Source organism: Mytilus trossulus, chromosome 2, assembly GCF_036588685.1.
Source record: "Mytilus trossulus isolate FHL-02 chromosome 2, PNRI_Mtr1.1.1.hap1, whole genome shotgun sequence".
In the NCBI taxonomy this organism is placed as follows: domain Eukaryota; kingdom Metazoa; phylum Mollusca; class Bivalvia; order Mytilida; family Mytilidae; genus Mytilus; species Mytilus trossulus.
The window spans coordinates 35,858,165-35,878,981 of NC_086374.1; the positions used below are offsets into that span (position 1 = coordinate 35,858,165).

General features: G+C 32.5%; 1 protein-coding gene across 1 annotated transcript; it reads left to right on the top strand.

Moving 5' to 3' along the window:
- The first annotated feature begins 7,162 nt into the window (after positions 1-7,162).
- Positions 7,163-12,735, top strand: LOC134705744 (perlucin-like protein). The gene is made up of 4 exons (XM_063564463.1): positions 7,163-7,270; positions 9,228-9,327; positions 9,551-9,761; positions 12,634-12,735. The coding sequence occupies exons 1-4, from the start codon at positions 7,163-7,165 to the stop codon at positions 12,662-12,664; spliced, it is 450 nt and encodes a 149-aa protein (XP_063420533.1). The 3' UTR covers positions 12,665-12,735.
- Positions 12,736-20,817: the final 8,082 nt, after the last annotated feature.

Consider the following 20,817-nt stretch of genomic DNA (forward strand, 5'->3'; position numbering starts at 1 on the left):
CATGGACATTAGATGGACAATAGATACCTGACAATAATTTGTTATTTAAACTGTGTACCTGAGTGGACCATATCAAGGTAAACTCAACTGTTTGTTAATTTTATCATCTTCTGCAGAGACGAAAAAAAGTATACGGCAAAATCCAGTTAAGTTATGAATTTTCTAAATCATACAATGCATTTGAATTCTATTTTTCTAGGGCATGCTATGCCTTAAAACTTTTCCAGATGCACAGGTTTGCCTGTACTCAGAGAAAATTTGAGGTGAAAATACGGCCATTTTAGCCATAGGGTCCACATGAACCTTAAAGACAAAATATACACCTCAAATATAAACAGGTGCACTCGATTTTCTCATTTCGATCCAATTAATACCCAGTTTTTGGTATTTTGTTCTGAGTCACATAATGGAAGGCCAGACACGAAAATTACTGAAGTAATAGATTGATATGTTTTCCGTCCATGGTAAAAAATAAATAAATCGGAGGTTATGCATTTTCAAAATCCAACTTGATAGATACCCATCCCGTCGACTTGATATCAAATTCTTCTGCATTACTATGTAATAGATAAATTGAAAACTTATACAAATTGTGTTTTTTTTTTTAAATATAACACTTCGTATTTAAGAAGAAAATTGACGATTTTTTTTTAATTAACTGTATAAGGTTTTTGTCACTATAGTAAACATTACAGTAAGCATTTATCGCCTTCTCTAACAAAGAGCTTCGATTATTTTGTTCTATTTCAACTGGGTTTCCACCTGTAACGTGTTCGTTTTTCTTTTTCTTGCTATCAATTTTGCGGCAGTCTTTTGAACACGCTACAACTGTTGGATTGCATTTGCGGAAGTCCTTTTAACAATGCATTCCCATAGTCCAATCGAGATGTCAGTAAAGAGCAAACAAGTGTCTTTGCAGCATTCTCTGTAATGAATTGACGAATCCGACAGATACTTCTGGTCTAGTAGAAACAAGATTTCGAGGTCTCACTAATCTGTTGGTCCTTCCCCAATGTTTTGTCAAAGTAAACATCAAGGTTCTTGACGCATGATAAATTTCTAACGCTGTTTTTGCCAAAAGGGAGGTGACCGTCTGAGAACTATTTCACTCGGGGTTTCGGTGAGAGAAGTATTAGCTCAGTTTTATCGTCATTCATTAAGCTTATTTGGACACATCCAAGAGCTTATGTCCGCCGTACAGGTTTCGAGCAGATATATTGTTTCAATTGTCCAGCGGTTAAATTACGAGATACACCTGAGTATCATCCGCATAGCAGTTGTAACACATATTCACGTTTACATATTTCAACTATGGGTTTCGTAAAATATGTAGTAAAGTTTTGGTTCGAAGACAGATCGCTGTGGAACAATACACTTCAGATGAATATCGTCCGACTGAACAGAGCCGATTACGATACGCTGAGTTCTACCAGTAAGATATGATAACAACCAAGCTTTTCAAGGACCTTCGATATAAATGGAAGATTAGAAACTGGACGATAGTTCTTCAAAACTGTTGTCTAATCCTGATTTCTTTAGTAAGGTTTCGTTTAACTGCTTCCTTAAATGTTTTTGGAACATACGACTCTTGTTATGACTTATTCCCTATTTTAGGCAGTTAAGCTGCCTTATGCGAGCACCCTGGTTTTGTGTGCTACCCAATAAATGCTGAAATACGTGCCATTGTAATATCATCTAGCTGGCTACTATATTATTTATAACTTATTGGACAGTTTTTTCATACTTTTCATTCTGGATTACAAAAAATATGACCAGAAAAACCTTAAATGATCGTCGATTTTCCCAAATGTTTTGAAGTTGCACATAGGAAGTAGAGCACATTAGGAATCCTTCTGTAGTTTATTATTCCCTGAGCTTTTGGCTAAGATGTCAAAGAACAAATGTATGAAATATTTAATCGCCGAAAATCTCTAAAGACAAGTAGTTAAGATTTCCCAAATTGCAAAAGTCGTACGAATATTGTTTGTCGTCAATGCGTAGTCAACTACGTATATATACGTTAGTATAAGTTCAACTGATCACGCTGTTGGCGGCAATTTTGAATTAGAAGACAATATTCGTATCTTTTCAATTTGGATGCAGGGGTACAAATTAGCGGTGGTCCGAGGTCTGAGACCTTCCACTTTTGCAGTCGGACTTTCTACTTGGTTACTAGCTACGCCCGACATGCCCGACGGACCTTGAAAGAAAAGAAAATAATTTTGCAAACATTTTTACCAAAGTTTCCTAATAAACGATCTCAAACTTATTTTCATCATTACTATTCATGACAGCGATGTTCAATCTCTGTTCAACCGCTAGCTATATACAGAAAATCGCCGATAAATAAATAAACACTATTGTTGAAAACCAAAAGAAAGAAAAAGCAGTAAATATTTTGTACACCAATTTTAATGTCAAAATCCATACAATGTGACAGCTGCCTGGGAACAGTTTATCTAACAATATATATGTTCCTGGTAACAGTATAAATTTTCTTTATCAGTGATAAATGTTGGTAATGCATGTTAATTAAATGCTTTTCAAGTTAAACATATATCTGCAATTTCAAGGGGTATTTTTTTCTTCTCAATTTTAATAGGTCAGTTAAAATAGCTGGAAGTTTCTTATATAAAAAAAAAAGATGTGGTATGATTGCCAATGAGACAACTATCCACAAGAGACCAATATGACCAAAACTTGGTAATGGTCAAGATCCCCCAACCTAAACCATATATATTCATTTATGGGACAATATAACAAATCATATGAAATATAGGTGGAGGTCGTTGGAGAATGTACAACGGTCGAGAACCACAATCTTAAACAATATATATTTTATATGTATGGGACAATATTACAAATCAAATGAATTATATGGTCACTGTACAACCTCCTGTTTGAGAACTTGGAAACATTCCAGATCATCACTCCTTGACCATATATACTCATGTATAAGACTACATAACAAATCAAATGAAATATAGGGGAAGTCCCTGTGGTCACTCTACCCCTCATGTTTAAGAACTTTGAGACAGATGGGATCCCCAACTCTAAATTAAATGAAATATAGGGGGAGTCCCTGCAGTCCCCTCCTGATTGAGAAATTTGAAACAGTCGAACTCCCACCTTTAAATTAAACCATATATATTCATGTATGAGAACAAATCAAATGAAATATAGGGAGAGTCCTTAGTGTCACCCTACCCACTCCTGTTTAATAACTTAGAAACAGGTGAGATCCCCACCCCTCAACCATATATATTTATGTATTGGACAATATAACAAATCAAATGAAATAAAGGGTAATTCACTGGGACCTCCACCCCCTCCTGTTTGAAAACTTGATAACGGTCGAGATCCCCACCCATAAACCATATATATTCATATATGGGACAATATAAAAAATCAAATGAAAAATAGGGGTAGTCCCTAGGGTCACCCACACCCTCTTGTGTGTGTTTTGAGAACTTGTAAAAGATTGAGATACCAACGCCTAAACCATATTCATTCCTCTTTGTCATTTCAAAAAGGGTTGAATGACATACAAGGTCAATCTCATAGGCGACACATATGCATATCACTTTGCTAGACCCTAACACTTGTCAATTTTTTCCAAACTTAAACATTATGGACTTGGGGTGAAGTTGGGAGTCATTTACATTTACTATGGACAGGTCAGTCAGACCTCACCGTTGATACCTGTAGTAGTAAACATTTGTCTGATTTGTAACTTTTGTACTGTACAACACAAACTTAGTTTTCTTTCAAGGGAAGCAAGTCCATTCATACTTTTACAAGCTCGTACTAAAGTCAACTTGAACCACTAACAGTCAACTAATACGAACAATTACGATCACCTAGAAGAACTGCAATCATTGCAAATTTGTACCACTGCTGACTCATGAAAGACGCATGACCATTCATGGTCATGTGCGTTGCTATTGAAAACCTTGATAAAATATGAATTATTTGCCTTAATGATTAATTCATTAAATGAACATAAATGTACAATTATATATGAATGTTTTAATGTTTGTTCTTTTAAATCTTTAAAAAAAAGTTGAAGCAACATTGCCACAGTTTTCATAATTATGTTTGCCTAGGTTTTTGGTGAACTGCCTACAGTGCTTACAGCGCTTTGATTATTATGATTTGGTGCTAAGTTGTCCACACACGGTTTTAATAATGAACTTGGCAGCGGGTCGAGTTCGCACGATTTCGAAGGAGCCTTTGAAATTATCTTCCGAACTTCATCCACGGTCGGAGATGCTAAGACATTAAATGCCTGCCCGTCGAACATCACATCTGCGCAGAAGGCGGCATTTCCATTAAGAGAGGAATCATATTCACCTGATTGACATTTCATGATGGTTCCAATCTCATTGAGCAAAAAGTCGCCGAACCTATTCGATATATCATTATCGCATTCACGTGATGGCAACAATGCGGTCTTCGTATTACCCATTAGACTAATTGTTAAATTGAACAGTTTCTTTTGATCACACCCTATTTTCAAATTTTATCTCAATTATATTCAGTCTTACACTTCAAAAACAGCTTGTGTGTTTTGATACATTGCTCTTTATACAACTGTTTATGAAACTCAAGCTTTGTCCCTCCGCATTTTACGCTCAGCTTTACGGCGGTCTATCTTAGCGGTACGGAGCTCGGATGAGTGCCATTCTGTATTCGGGCGCAATGTTATAGTTTTGGATTGAATTGGAGCATGTTTCTCAATAACAGATACATTAGAAAGGAACATTGATGCTGTATTTCATTCAATGTTATTCACAAAGTCATTCAGAACCATTTCAGTATATCATATCTTGTCATGCTGATTAATTTTCTATCTAAAACTTGTACCTATCAAATATAGGTTTTAACATAATAGTTAAAACACATAAAATTGGTCAACATTGGCTAAATTTATTTACATAGATCTTAGAATATTTAACAAAGAATATTTTCTTCTTTAGGAATTATCGATTGGTGTTTGTTGAAACGCAAGATGGCAAAAAAGGGGATGGGTTATAAATTTACATCAAATTTTTAACCCGATTTACATAGTTACAAAAGTTGCTCCTTTTGTATCTGAAATATTTATGTCCATTTGTAGTTTAATACTTTTAAAAACATTAATGGAAAAGGATAATGAGTATATCACAATAGAGTAGTACTGATCTGATCTATGTGACAATCTTCATAAAGTTTTGATATGATGTTTACGGCTATAAAACAGAAAATAAATTCTATCTCGTCATAGATTTTGAAAATGAATTGTGCGTAGGCAATTATTGAAGACATAATGATGTTTAACTTCACACGTTACACTAGTGTTGTGTTAAAATATTTAGCTCCTATATTGATTTAAGATAACAAAATTTGTACAAGTTTCAGAGGTTCCACAAGCCCCAAAAAAAGCAAAAGACAAAGAACATGCTAGACTTTCCTCATTAATCTATTATAATCATAGTTTGGCGAAAATAGGTTATTTTATAGCTTACTATATGGTAAGGACTTTGTTTATTGTTGTAGACCGTACGGTGACTTATAGTTGTTAATTTCTATGTCATTTGGTAACTTGTGAAGAGTTGTCTCATTGACAATCATACCGCATCTTCTTGTTTATGTATACATATTTAGTTTTTACGAATTACTAGTAACCCATACTCTTAAGAAAATATTCTCGATCTTGGACAATGTTAAGGTCTGGATTTTTCTTATCTTTTATATCTTTAATGTCTCCAACACTGATATAAGTACACAAGTTACCAATGGAGTATAAAGCATTACTAACTCTTTGTTTTATTCTTTTATACAGAGGTATGTACATTTTTAATATGAAAAGTCGAATCGCCAATTATAGGCAAAATGAATGGTCACTTTCTATTGTGATTCGTATATCAGATTAAGAAACATGTTGAAATTTCTAGATAAAAAAAATACAATGTATATACAATATACTTTTCTCGGAAATAATCGTAAATATTACATGTATTAGTAATATTAAACTGTTAAAAACAATATTGGGAATGTTATATGTGAAATAAAAGTTGCATTAGATGACATTAGAAACCAATTTAAATTACTTGTTGGTTATATCTGTAAGACAATACATACAGGCAGTACTTCAAAAGTCATTAATCGGTTGATGGGTTAAAAACTAAAACATAGAGAAACACATCGAGAGAAAAACAAGAGAGAGAGGAACAACAGGAACATAGAAGTGCAACAAAAACAAACACCAACATACATAGAAACGAACTATGTGATAACAGATGCTCTATTCTCGAATTTGTGGGTTGAACATGGTAAAACGGCTAGCCAAACATTTTTATTCAATATATTAATTTCAGAAAGAAATCATAATGTCGTAAAAATAACACAGAACACATAAGAAGCAGCTCATGTAATACAGAATATAAATAAAAACAGTAAGAGTGACAGTTTTAGAATAATGAATGTATCTACATTAAAAATGTTTGCATGTTCCGAATCTCAGAGTACTTGATTGGTGGTGCCATCGATGTCTCATAGTATATATGCAACTGATCCGTCACAGTTGAAGTATGTTATAAAATTAATCTTTAACTAAAAGTCTTGTAGATTGTTTATGCATAGTAAGAACAAGAACAAGAACGTAATAAAATATTGTGCGTATTAATAACTTTGAGATGTGGTTGGGCGTTTGTAAGACAGATTTTGCATACATATTGGAAAATTTGTGTTTTGTTTGATACAAAATTTCATATAACTACGTTGTTTGGGTTAGGGCGCTCTTGATTGGAAAAAAAATAACATGAATGTGTGAATTTATAAATTTGAGATGTGATGGACGTTGGAAAGTAAAATTGTAATTAAACATTGGAAAACAAGTGTATTGTTATTAAGGCTCAGCAATTATCAGCATGTATATCTAGTAAATATAAAATGTATCTGAAAAGCGATCAACAAAAAATGCAATTGACGTTCGTTTTGTAAAGATATTAGGTACGCGTTATGCATTGTACAGAAATTAAGAGCAGCAGTGTAAGTTTTATCAATAAAAACAGAGTATGTTTGTAATGAGGTTTATGATGAAATTTACTCAGAGAAGTGAACTAAAAAACAGTACATATACAAACAGATATTGTCAACTATCCATTATAATTTAAATGTAATGTTTGTAGATTTGCAAGGTGCTTCGTGTCCACATGGATGGACGAGTTATGCTTTATCATGTTACGTGTTTATAGAGGATCTTCTGATTGACTTTACAGAATCATCGGTACTGGGACTTTAATATTATATATGCTTTGTCATTTTCAAAATATGTTACATATGATTATACCGTTCTGTTATTAAGTTGAAAAACAAATTCTGAATATGCATTCAAACTATCAGAAAAATGTTGAATAACAAATATTCCGATCTCTAGAGAATATTCTAATCGGAAAGTCCCGTACCAATGGGAAAATTAAAAGCCCAAACACATCCAACGAATGGATAACGGTCATATTCTTGACTTGGTACAGATATTGTTCAATGTAAAAAATGGTAAATAAAACTTGGCTTTATAGCGAGTTTTATCTCTCACGTTTATGACCGTTGCGTAAAAGTTCATCACATTGAACACAATGTGTAAACAAATCAAACAAACATAGTACGTTAACATGTCACAAAAAACGGACGTTATAAAAACACACGAAAATATGATCGACCTTAGATCGTCCCTTACGAAGATTATTGACAAACATTAGTACGTCATGTATTGTTCTTTAAACAAAATGAGCTTGATGATTCTAATATCTGTTTATGACTATGATGACTGCTAACCACATATCAGAATATGAAGTAAAATGACCGATCCTATTTGAACCTTAGATAAGAAATAGATCGATTTGAGTAGAATAATGAAATAATATAATATGACACATGTATAAAACATTAAAAGCATCTGATAATTGTATTCAATTCAACAAAAGTCATTTGTATACTACTCTTGCAGTTTTTAAATAAAAAAGTTAACCTCCGGTGGGTTTATTTGCCTTAATATACAAAGAATGATAACATGGGGTCATGGTTGTCACCACGTATTGATAAATATAGTTGTTCCATGTTCAACACTATCACACAAAGAGGTCTGTCTTGTGATTCAGTTTTTACTCTGATGGGTATTTTCTGAATCGATTGAAAAGATTTGAACATCGTTATCTACTGTTGCCTACATTGGTACATATATCATGTTAGAGATTTTCAGCTTCTTTCAGATTATTTATTTTAAAAGAGGGACGAAAGACACCAAAGGGACAGTCAAACTCGTAAATCTAAAACAAACTGACAACTCCATGGCTAAAAATGAAAAAGACAAACAGAAAAACAATAGTACACATGACACAACATAGAAAACTAAAGAATAAACAACACGAACCCCACCCTTACCTCGATTTAACAAATATTATTCATAGGTAACATGTTTTTTTTTATAATCCTGATTCGGGGTTAGTTTATTTAAGTTCAGTTTTAATATATTTATTTATAGGCTCGCGGATATCAGTTATCCTAATCATCATTTTTTTCAAATGATTCATACTATGTTTTGGCTGACGATCTTAATATTTCGCGAATGGAAAATTAAAGAGGAAATATCATTTAATCTTAAAATTAGGAAAACATGCATAAAGACACGTTGTATTGTCAATCCATAGACATACTAGTGTGTGTGTCTTTTAACTATATAAGACCAGGATCCTTCCAATTTATAAAATGTTTGTATATACCATTTTGTGCATTGAAAATTTTTGCAAATGTGCATTAGGCTAGTCGTAATGACCACAGCAGGCCGACAAATCATTGAAGAAATTATAAAACCTTTAATGCAAATTTTGGGCTGATAGTAATAGTTTTGTAACGGTAGAGGAAAGCAGCTAAGAATAAAATAGCATTAGTTATTAGAGATGCTCAAATTAATTGTAAGGAACAAAATAAGTATTTTAAAATATATTGCTATTAAATGTTTATTACTTCATTTGCATAGAATATGCAGTCGTTGAAGTCCGTCTTTTCGAAATTCAACTATTGGTTCAAATAAAGGCTACACTAGTTAGTCATTAATCGATTGTGAGAAACAAATCCGGGTTTCAAACTATTACCGAGGGAAACTATTTTTGTATTTACATAATACGTTGAATACGAACAGTCATATTTTGTTCAAGTTAGAAACTAGATTATTTTATATTTTCCAGTCGTTTTGCAATCGACTTCAGGGGAAACTGGTAGAAATAGAATCAGCAGATGAGAACAACTTCATACGAAACTATTTGCTCCATAATACGACTAACAAACGTAAGTTGTTTTCGTATTATAGAAAAGACAATGTCTAAAAATGTTTTCGGTGTAGCTATTTATATCAACGCTTAGACTTACAGTGTAGTAAGTGTATTTATTGATTTATCAAAGGAACAATTTTTATAAAATCAAAAAGAGATATTGCAAAAATACAGACTGCGATAGTCTTTATTTTACTAATATCTGTAAATAAGGAGGTTTTTATTCTTATGTTTTGAAGAACACTTTTGGATCGGTGGAACTGATGCAGTTTTTGAGACTGAATGGATGTGGATGTCTACTATGGAAAAAATGGGATTCACTGATTGGGCACCTAATCAACCTGACAACTTTAGGTCACATCAGGATTGTGCAATGTTTTTCATTCCTGACAACTATCATTGGAATGATAATGATTGTAATGTCAAAGCTGGCTACATCTGTGAAAGGGAGTATGTTGATAAATCAAATATATGTCAGATAAACAAACGTTTCTATATAAAATTAGTCTTAGTAATGAAAAACAATCTGTAATTGTAACTTTTAACATTGAATGCATGTAAGTTTAAATTTCTTCCATTCATTGCCTTCTTATGTTCCAGATGCAATGTTTGGGTAAACATAATTAATTTTGAATTGGATGCGGACGACGTTAAAGTTGTGCAGACCTGTTTTTTGATTGATGTCACAGATGAAATTCTACGAAAGGCATTGCCAACGTCATAAACAATGGGATTTACGATTTTTCACTTTTCATCACAAATAAATATACAGTAAATTCAATGTGAATGCACGAAAAGCAAGTGTTAACAAAAATTATTTCAACGGATTAAGAAAATAAAGACGGTCAATTTCAGTCTTTTTTTCCCCTCTTTTTTCTGTTGGTTAAGTTTTTTGCCAGGAGCAACAAAAGTTAAATTTACAGAAATTACCATATCCATGATATTATATATCCTTAAAGAGTGTTGACAACCTGGCTTATGATAACTGCTGTGTTGAAACATGCATCAAAGTAGCATAGACCAAGTGTTAATCTAATCAAAGATGCAATCCTTAATAATAAGTACGCCTAATGATCGTTTCGTTTATGCAAGAATCATCATTGGCACTCGAATAATATCATTGACAAAGGTGAAAATCATTGAAAAAATATATATAGTCAGACATAGGGGGATAAGTACCTCAGTGTTTTAAATGATTCATAGATTTGTTTTGGCAAAATTCAATAAATTGAACCAAACCGGTAATATTCTATGAATTTTATTTGGCAAAACATTATTTACATTTATTTGAACGTTTTGAGGCGACTTGCTTCTTGTTGAAATGTATTATGCATCAACATATTGGTTAATATACAACAGTACGAATAATGTTATGTCGATCCGAATTTCAAATGACAAACTTACCGTTATATTTTTCAGTAAAAATCGGCTTTTTAATGGAAAGTTTCGAATTAAAAATGACTAAATGTAAAAACAATTAAAACCAACAAAATAACGTTTATGAAAGAATTAACTTGTTAAATTAATGTGTAATGTTTATGACAATCTTCTCAGATCTAGTCATATAGTGTCTAAATTATTGTAGTTTCGTAAAACATGCATTTGTTTTGTTTTTCTGAGTAAATGTGTAGGGTTTTTAATACACAAATTATATAATACAGTAACTACAGTCGGCCAATGATATATCACATTGATTTATACAGTTATAACTTAAAATTTCAACTGATGATTCATAAAATCACTTTAAACACTGTTTCACCTAGTTTCAATATATTGTTACAACTGGACGTATTTCGAAACTAATGCTTGATTCATTGAACTATAGTTACATTCATGATAAGGCATGGCAAATTCAGTGTCCTTTTTTTCAAGTCTGATGCTCAAGACAATTGTACCGATGTGTATCTTTTTAATTTTTAACATTTCGATGAATACCCAGGGAAAAAAGTATTGCAACACCTTAATTTTTTAAAACTTGAAAAATCAGCCTCTTTTTTTGGATGAAATATAATTTAATATGTGTATAATATTGAAACATAGTTGATGATAACCTTGGCATTGAAACGAACAAAACAAGTTTAAAAATGAATTATATAAACACAATTTTAATAACAATACGAAGTGTTTTTTGTACAAAAAAATGCATTTTACAAATTTTACTGTAGTCGAACTTGACAATGTCAGACATTTCAAAATTGATCTTCAGATGACTGTTCACATCATGGTTGATAGTTATACGCAAAAGAATTAGTACTTTGTGCACAGCCTCAATTCAAAACGGATAACCGCATCTTAACGTCTTCTGATTCCTGCCATAAATCGACTAATTTGTTGCTAAGGTAGCAACAAACTTTTCTGACGAAGGGCATTGTTTATTTCATGATGTGTTTGAACTGGGGTGTCCTTTCGCGCACATTCCGCCCAAAAGTGTCCCATATTTGCTCGATATGGATCAGATCCCGGCTACGATCGGGCCAAGGAAGATGAACCGAATTCCGTTTGAACATTGGATCTTCCTCCAAGATGCTAATTTCCAACTTTGGCGAGCTCTGCACTACATTGGATACGGAAAACTGTGTGTCTGTTTGTTAGCAAAGGTCTCCGAAATAGTCTTATCGCACGATAACCAGTAGCGATGAGTTGATATCGAACCGTTCTTGTTAAAAGGCTCCTGTATGGCAACCACTCTCTTTTTTGATTGTATTGTATGCAATGGGTTTCCTTCTGACCAACATTCATTATGCTTGATTTCCTCTAGCAAATGGTAAAGGGGGTTATCATTATCTGGGAAGGTCTTTAACAGCGTTTTTTGCCTGATTTTATTCTCAAAACGTCTTATAGTGGAATGGCGATGACCAACAATACGTGCAGTTGTTTAAGCGGCATTGTTGCTTCCCTTATGCTGATAATCTGCCATCTTGCTGCAGTTAAGAGTTGTCAATGACCCATTACAAGGTGTCAATCACATAACTTTAAAAACTTGGTTATTTGAAGTGTTGAAAACAATGAGGAAAAAACATCTGTTTTGCTGTTTACGGGTATTTATTGATTAAACCCAGGTGATACTTAAATTATATTTAACTAGTTCTATTTTACCAAATTATATCACAAAAAAATAAAGAGTGTTTTTTTTAATTTCAATTTCAATTTGGTGTTGCAATACTTTTTTTCCATGTGTATAAAATAAAGACGGCTGCTATTGATGTTAGCGTTTAAATTTAGATAATGTTTTTCAAGTATTTTGAACTGTTTCGTAATACTGATTTTTTTCACATAATCTCTGTATTCCTATAATATCATGATTTTATTCTCCTTTTTTCAGAATAGAAGTGGGAAGTAGCGTGATAGGATGATACAGATTAACTCTACTACACTCGAGTCAAAGAAAAATACATAACCATAAAAAGAAAAATTGCAAAAATTATCTCTTTTGTTTTGGTTTTCATTTACCAGCTATTTCTTATTTATATTGATACAACAGTAACTTTAATCAACCAAAATCACAAATACAAACTCAAATAATGATTTTAGTAATTATAATTCGGGTATGTATGATGAGTTGTACACCATTTTAAATGTTCCCAATTATCTCAAAAACAAGAAAAGAAGAAGGTCAAACAATACGTATGCAGTCTCAATAAGATTTCGACATTGTCGGTTATCTCAAAAGAAGCAAAAACGCGTCATTGTTTTTATAGTGAACAACATTTGATTTTGTTTTAGTGTAATCGCTGATATTTCACAAAACTATATCTGAACATTACAATATACAAAAAAACACGAAAAAAGTTAAATTAAGTGGATACATATGTACAGAAGGAATTGAATACATATAACACTTACTCCTGATAAAAACATACGTAAGTTATAAATAAGTATTCATACGTTTTTTGATTGAGTTAAGTCTGCCAATTGATATTTTATTGTATGTTTTTCTATGTTGTGATGTTATGCTATTGTTTCAGAAAAAGGGAGAAGGTTTGGATCCATTAAAACGTTTAATCCCGCTGCAAATGTTTGCACCTGTCCTAAGTCAGGAATCTGATGTACAGTAGTTGTCGTTTGTTTATGTAATATATACGTGTTTCTCGTTTCTCGTTTTGTTTATATAGATTAGACCGTTGGTTTTCCCGTTTGAATGGTTTTACACTAGTAATTTTGGGGCCCTTTATAGCTTGTTGTTCGGTGTGAGCCAAGGCCCCGTGTTGAAGGCCGTACTTTAACCTATAATGGTTTACTTTTTAAATTGTTATTTGGATTGAGAGTTGTCTCATTGGCACTCACACCACATCTTCCTATATCTATACACATCCAATCTTTTTCTCTTGGTTGTTAATGCTATGTGGATTTAGAACTGCATCATATGGACAACTATGTTCCAAAATCCCTGTTAGAATAGATCATTTCAAAATGTTCCCTTACTAACAATGTCTCGATGTCATCAACTTCTGTAATATCGTTCATCATAAATCTTTTTACTTGAAAATTCCTCCCTGTTGCCCAGTCTTTAGTTGTTGTTTATTGTGTAATTGTATTTGTCTATTTGTCTGTTTGTCTTTTTAATTTTTAGCCATGGCTTTGTCATTTTTTTTTCTATTTTGGGTTTTCCTGTTCCTCTGCTTTATTTAGCCCCTTTTTTACTCAGAAATGCCTCCCTGCTTTGATTATTAGTCTGAACCTATTACCTTATACTTAAAATAAATAGCAAATACAACTTTTAATAACAAGAACGTGTAACATGTTACATGTTTCTTGTTTATCTTGTTCATAATACAGTTACCCACGTTAAAACTGGTGACCTGATCAATAAGACTTCTTTAGGAAATGTGCTTTCCAAATTTCATGAGCCAAAATTCATTCATTCGATATTGGCCCGCGTTTAGTCTAAAAAAGGATCATCAGTGACGCTCGAATAAAAAAAAGAAAACGAAAGCTAAGTACGAAATTGAAGGGCATTGAGGACTAAAGTTTCTTAAAGTTTTGCCAAATTTAGCTAAGGTAGTATACTCCTGTGGTAGCCTTTGTATTTCACACATATATCATATTTCCTACTTCTTTTAAAGATATGGTATTGTTCCCGCAAATAAATACCTATGCGACATCATTTATGTGTGAAAATCCAATAACATAAAATGCTTGATTACGGAATTCGGTATCGACAATTCACCTGGAAACGAAATATACCTCATGAATTAAAGGCAACAGTAGGTTATCGCTGTTCAATTGTCATTAATCGATTTAACCGAAACACGTCCGGGACAAAACCCAAAAGCGATCAAAACACATCAACTATAACTTATAAGAGGAAAATAACGGGACACAGAACTGCTACAAAATCAAACGCCAACATAAATATACATGCTCTTTTTAATAACCACTAATATATTTCTGACTTTGTACATTTCTGACTTTGTACATGATATTTTAAGAAACAATCATGACACTTACAAACTAGAGGCTCTAAAGAGCCTGTGTCGCTCACCTTTGTCTATGTTAATATTAAACAATGGACACAGATGGATTCATGACAAAATTGTGTTTTGGTGATGGTGATGTGTTTGTAGATCTTACTTTACTAAACATTCTTGCAAATTATCTCTATCTACAACAGTAAGTTTCTGTGGAAAATCTTAGTGTAAATCTACAAAGTTTATGAAAATTGTTAAAAATTTACTATGAAGGGCAATTACTCCTTGGGGGGTCAATTGACTATCTTGGTCATGTTGACTTTTTTTTAGTTCTTACTTTGCTGTACATTATTGCTATTTACAGTTTATCTCTATCTATAATGATATTCAAGATAATAACAAAAAAACATTAACATTTTCTCAAAATTACCAAATGAGGGGCAGCAACCTAACAACCGATTATCCGATTCATCTGACAATTCACAAAAAGATAGATCTTGACCTGATCAACAATTTTACTACCTGTCAGATTTGCTCTTACTGCTTTGGTTTTAAAGATATAAGCCAAAAACTTCATTTTACCACCATGTTCTATTTTAAGCCATGGCGGCCATCTTGGTTTGTAAGCCGAGTTACCTGACACTTTTTTTTAAACTAGATACCCCAATGATGATTATGGCCAAGTTTGGTTTAATTTGGCACAGTAGTTTCAGAGGAGAAGATTTTTCTAAAAGATTACTAAGATTTACGAAAAATGGTAAAACATTGGCTATAAAGGGCAATAACTCCTAAAGTGGTCAACTGACCATTTTGGTCATGTTGACTTATTTGTATATCTTACTTTTCTTAACATTATAGCTGTTTACAGTTTATCTCTATCTATAATTATATTCAAGATAGTAACCAAAAACAGCAAAATTTCCTTAAAATTACCAATTCAGAGGAGAAGATTTTTGCAAAAGTTAAAGCAGGACGACAACGGACGACGCCGGACGCCAAGTGATGAGAAAAGCTCATTTCGCCCTTTGGGCCAAGTGAGCTAAAAAAGAAATCTTGAATCATCATATTTATGTACTGCAAACCTTAAGTAGGTCGTTCTGCACTGTATTTGATGTCTAAATTGCATCAGCGACCTGCAAAATTAGATTTTTGGGATTTGCGCTAATTTGAGCAACAAAAAGGGTGCAATTATGTACAATGAATATTTGTCTATAAGGCCTTGAATTTATTCGCTAAAATTTAGAAAAATTAACGTTCTTTGATAAATCACAAGCACATTTAAATTTTTTGCAGGCACCGCGCGAATATCGTATTATCTGAGATACTCCATAGGCTGGTGAACATTCTGCTAAAGTAAGTACTAATTCATAATTTCAAAATTATAATTATCTCGGTTCCACTGTCAACTGTTAGACGAATCCTATCTTAAGGGTGAAAGTTGCTACTCACTAGAAAGCTACCAAATCAAGAGATCTAAACGGTGAAGTTGAAATCATTCCTTCGTAACATTGACGGACGCCATCACGTATTCGTGTACCGTTATGGAAAATCCGTTTTACAGCGGATATGTTCCTTATGTCGTAACCACAATCCCGTTCCCTTTTCACGAATGTGACCCACCGAATTATATCGGGTTTGTAATAACACTAGCACCAAGACGGGTGCCACATGTGAAACAGGATCTGTTTACTTTTCCGGACCACCTACGATCATCCACAGTTTGTTTTGGATTCTTGTTGCTTAGTTTTTCATTTTGTATGTTGGGTCTTGTGTACTATTATTTGTCTGTTTGTCCTTTTCTTTTTTAGCCATTGCGTTGTCAGTTTATTTTCGTTCTATGAGTTTGAATGTCCCTCTGGTACCTTTCGTCCCGCTCTTTTATCTTGTGTCTCGTGTAAGAATGTTAATACAGTGCTATATCATCAATGCTCTCTAGATCAATCATTGTTTTACATAAATAAATAAAAAAAGATGATGTAGAACCATTACCACGGAGACACCAAACCACAAGAGACAAAAATCATCCTACAATCTTAAAGAACACTTATCACTGAGCAAATGCTACATCGCAAAGCAAGCTTTAAAATGACCTGACATGAAAAACCGCGACAGTGAAATTTTCAAATGCTTTAAATACCTACTGTGAAAGAATTACAATAATTCTTCAATTAAAATTATCTTGATTAAAAAGGTTTATTTCAATTATACTTGAAGCAATTATAAGCAGTGTTAATTTAAACTGATGTTCAAACACATTTTATTGAAAATTTAATATAATATGCTACATGGACACATTTCCTTATTATTATATTGATGGTTGTTGTCACACAATAGGTCAATATACAGACTTTCTAGCATAGCTGCTGCATGCACAATATTGTCAAAAAATATTTTAGATGTTTAAACCATACAGATTTTCTACACTTTGTTTATACATTCTTGTTCATTACTTGATAACTATTCTGCGTGTCAATTATAGTAAAAACAATTAAACACCTTATTGGCTCCATAATAAACAGGAAAACAATAATCTGCTAAATAAATAAAAAAAAAATACTCATAATAAACTGCAAACAAATTCGCACTTGCTGAAAATTTGCCTATTCCGTGACATCTTACAATATGAGGATACATTGAAGGAAAAAAGAATAACTTTGTTTAAAATTCTTAATGATTTTATAAATGCACTATTGAACAAACTGCGCAACAAGAAGGCACAATTAATAAATATAGAAAAAAATACAGATTGATTATATGGATAAATTTTGTAGTTGTGAATTTATGGATATAAGAAGATGACTTTACGAGTGCCAATGAGACAAGTCTCCATCTAGGCCATGATTTGTAAAAGTAAACTATTTAAGGTCAAAGTGTGGATTTCTACACGGAGCATTGGATCACATCGAACAGCAAAGTATACTAGTTACTAATTACTAGTGTAAAAAGTAAAACATAAAAAATACTCCGAGGAAAATTCAATCGGAAAGTCAATAATCAAATGGCAAAATCAAATGACCAAACACATCAAACGGACAACAACTGTCATATTCCTGACTTGGTACAGGCATTTTCAAATGACGAATATAGTGGATTGAACCTAGTTTTATAGCGCTAAACCTCTCATTTTTTAACAGTCTTGTCAAATTCAGTTATATATAGCTTTACAACGATGTGTGAACACCACAGACATAATAAATGAGATAGTCAAAATATGTGTACAGCAGTCATCACTGTGTTACAATCTTAAAATAAACAATTCCATTCAAACAGGATAATGGTTCACGTATACATTGCACTCGAAATACCGTCAGATTTTCATTTTGGTTTATCTGTGTTCATTGTTGATCATTGTTCGATTCACAATTATTGTTTTTAATGTTTACCACTTGCTGCATTTCTCTGTAATTTTTAGCGAACAGTTTGAGTCTTTTGTAGACGAAACGTGCGTCTGGTGCAAATTCTTAATTATAATTCTAGTATTTATGGTGAATTTTTTTTCACATGCAAACTTTTTTTACCACAAAAATACTGAACTCCGAGAAAAATTCAAATTGGAAAGTCCCTAAATAACTGGCAAAATCAAGGATAAAAAAAACCACGTGATACAGGCATTTTCAAAAGTAGAAAATGGTGGTTTAAACCTGGTTTTATAGCGCTTTACCTCTCACTTTTATGACAGTCGCATCAATTTCCGTTATTTTTACAACGATGCGTGAACAAAAAGACATAATCGGTAAAATAGTCAAAATATGGTTACATCAGTCATCACTGTGTTACATCTCAAGACAAACAAACATATACAAAAAACAAAACAAAACATTTATCAAATTAAAAAGCATTTATTTTTTACAAAATCTACAGGCACACAACTTACTTCCATAACTATACCTATATACAAAAAGTTACATGTCAAGAGGACTAAGTTGGCATTCCTTTTACTTTAAACGTGAGATCAAAACAGAAACTTAGTCATCTAACTATCATTCAAGATAAACAAAATCAACCATTTGTCTGTGTGTATAAAATAATTGATTTGTTTTTTATTGTTGTTCGATGAACCACTTTGTTTCCCTTATTGACAACTCATTGAAGATTTATGAAAATAAATAGTATAAGGAACACGGTTTTATTTAAATAACTGCTCGACAATTTGTAATACCTACATATCATATTGATTCGTTCATGTGAACAAGCACGAACAAAACATACATCAAAATACAAAGCACTTAAAAAAAGACTTCATAAACATGGTATATACTATTCAAAGATATGTATGCATTATACATGTGCATGATAATTTATTTTCAAGCTGTTTCGGTAATGTTTGCAAAGAATAGTGTATTGGTAGTAACTTAGTGTTTAAATGGCAATTTAAAAAACAAAATATGTGTAATTGCCACTTACCGTAAGACCTTCAAACACTATCTATTTGAAAAAAAAATCTCGTAACTGAAAGCATGCAATTTGATGGAACGATTAAATACAAAATACTTTCAGAGAATAAACAAAATATATACAATAAAAATAGCATCAAGAGTAAAATTCAATAATGTCTTATTTCAACATGGTTTACTGCGCAAATGTCAGTGATGTTTCAGAAATTTGTATGTTCCTAACATTTACAGATTTTTTGCAAAAATACATTTTACAAAATGATTCACGAAAGGAAGTGGACATCACGAAAAATAAGACCGGGAAGGCGCCATGCTTCACATTATCTAAAGTCCCAAATATCAAAGACAGTATCATACCGACATAGATTTTGCTACCACCTATTTTAAATTCGTTGTCAAACTTAGCGAATATGAGAAAAACCATATACGGGAAGCCAACCACAATCTGAATAAAAGAAACTGTAAGAAATATTTTTGTCAATCTTCTTGTATAATTTAGCTTGAATTCCTTCAACTTATCGTTTGATGACACCGCCTTTGAAGCAGACGATCTTTTCAGTGATATAAGTGTCAGTATGAAAAAAATAATTGTCGTTGGAATAGGAATCAGATACGTTACAAAAATACCTACAAATCCATACACATTGAAGATATTCATGTTTTGACTTGCTAGTTCTGTGTATTGTACGATGAAAGAGACTTTTCCGGTAACTGAATTGGTTACGGCGTTGTACTGAAATCTAAACATGTTGAAGCTAAACACAATAAGGTTAACCAATACTATAATGAAGGTTGTCCGTTTTGGGTGTTGCGCCAGTATAAATCTATTCATGTAGAAGGGAAAAGCTATAGCTACAAAGCTGTTTACTGACATAACAGCGTACATGGCGTATGTTACTGCTCTTACTGCATACAGAAGGAATACTCCAGCAAAGAGTAGGACCCATTTCATTATCTCTGTAGCTGTTGAATCTTTATAAATATACTTAATTCTGTAAGATAGGAAGAAAAAAAACTGTAAAACCAACAAACAGATATTCGAAATTAAAAAACATTTGATAAAATTTGTTGCTTTATCATGCTTGTGTTGTGAAACGAAAACAATCAATCCCATAATATTCAATACTAAACCAGCAACACAGACAATAGGTTCTACATAGAAGACTATTTTTCCTAAGTCATCAGCAATCAGTTTTAGATCTGAAGATTGTGTCTGGGATAAAGGATGGCAAGTAGAGTTACCACTGATTGTTATTTGAGAAACTGTACTTGTAATGTTTTCGTTGTCAGATATATTAATTCCGAAACTCGTAGAAGACTCTGCAAATGGCTCATTCCTCGAGACATCTGTCGTGTTCACACATTCCACAAATATGTTTCGTTTTGCTGGATAAGCACATGAAATTATGACGGACAAAAACAGTAATGAGTTCTTTCCCATTCTTTTGATTTAACCAAACCTATTAAGAAAAAAATGTACAAACATTAAGCATTAATCGTAGCTAACAACATTGCGTTATATATAAGGTAAAATGCTAAGTCTAAATACTAGATATAGTTTTTGGATGTTTTTATGGTATTTTGAAATAACATTCAATAGTATCCCGCCTACTAACGCACATTATTAATTTAGTTATTAATATTATGTATTGGATAATAAATTTGTAGTAGGTGACCGATATTTATAAGTCGGAACATTAATAA

What these genes read in the sequence shown, in the direction of transcription:
- LOC134705744 (XM_063564463.1), top strand. Translation starts at nt 7,163, where the DNA reads ATGTTTGTAGATTTGCAAGGTGCTTCGTGTCCACATGGATGGACGAGT. An exon ending in TTGACTTTACAGAATCATCG is followed by an intron (nt 7,271 to 9,227) that starts GTACTGGGACTT and finishes TATATTTTCCAG; the next exon opens with TCGTTTTGCAATCGACTTCA. An exon ending in GGCTACATCTGTGAAAGGGA is followed by an intron (nt 9,762 to 12,633) that starts GTATGTTGATAA and finishes TCCTTTTTTCAG; the next exon opens with AATAGAAGTGGGAAGTAGCG.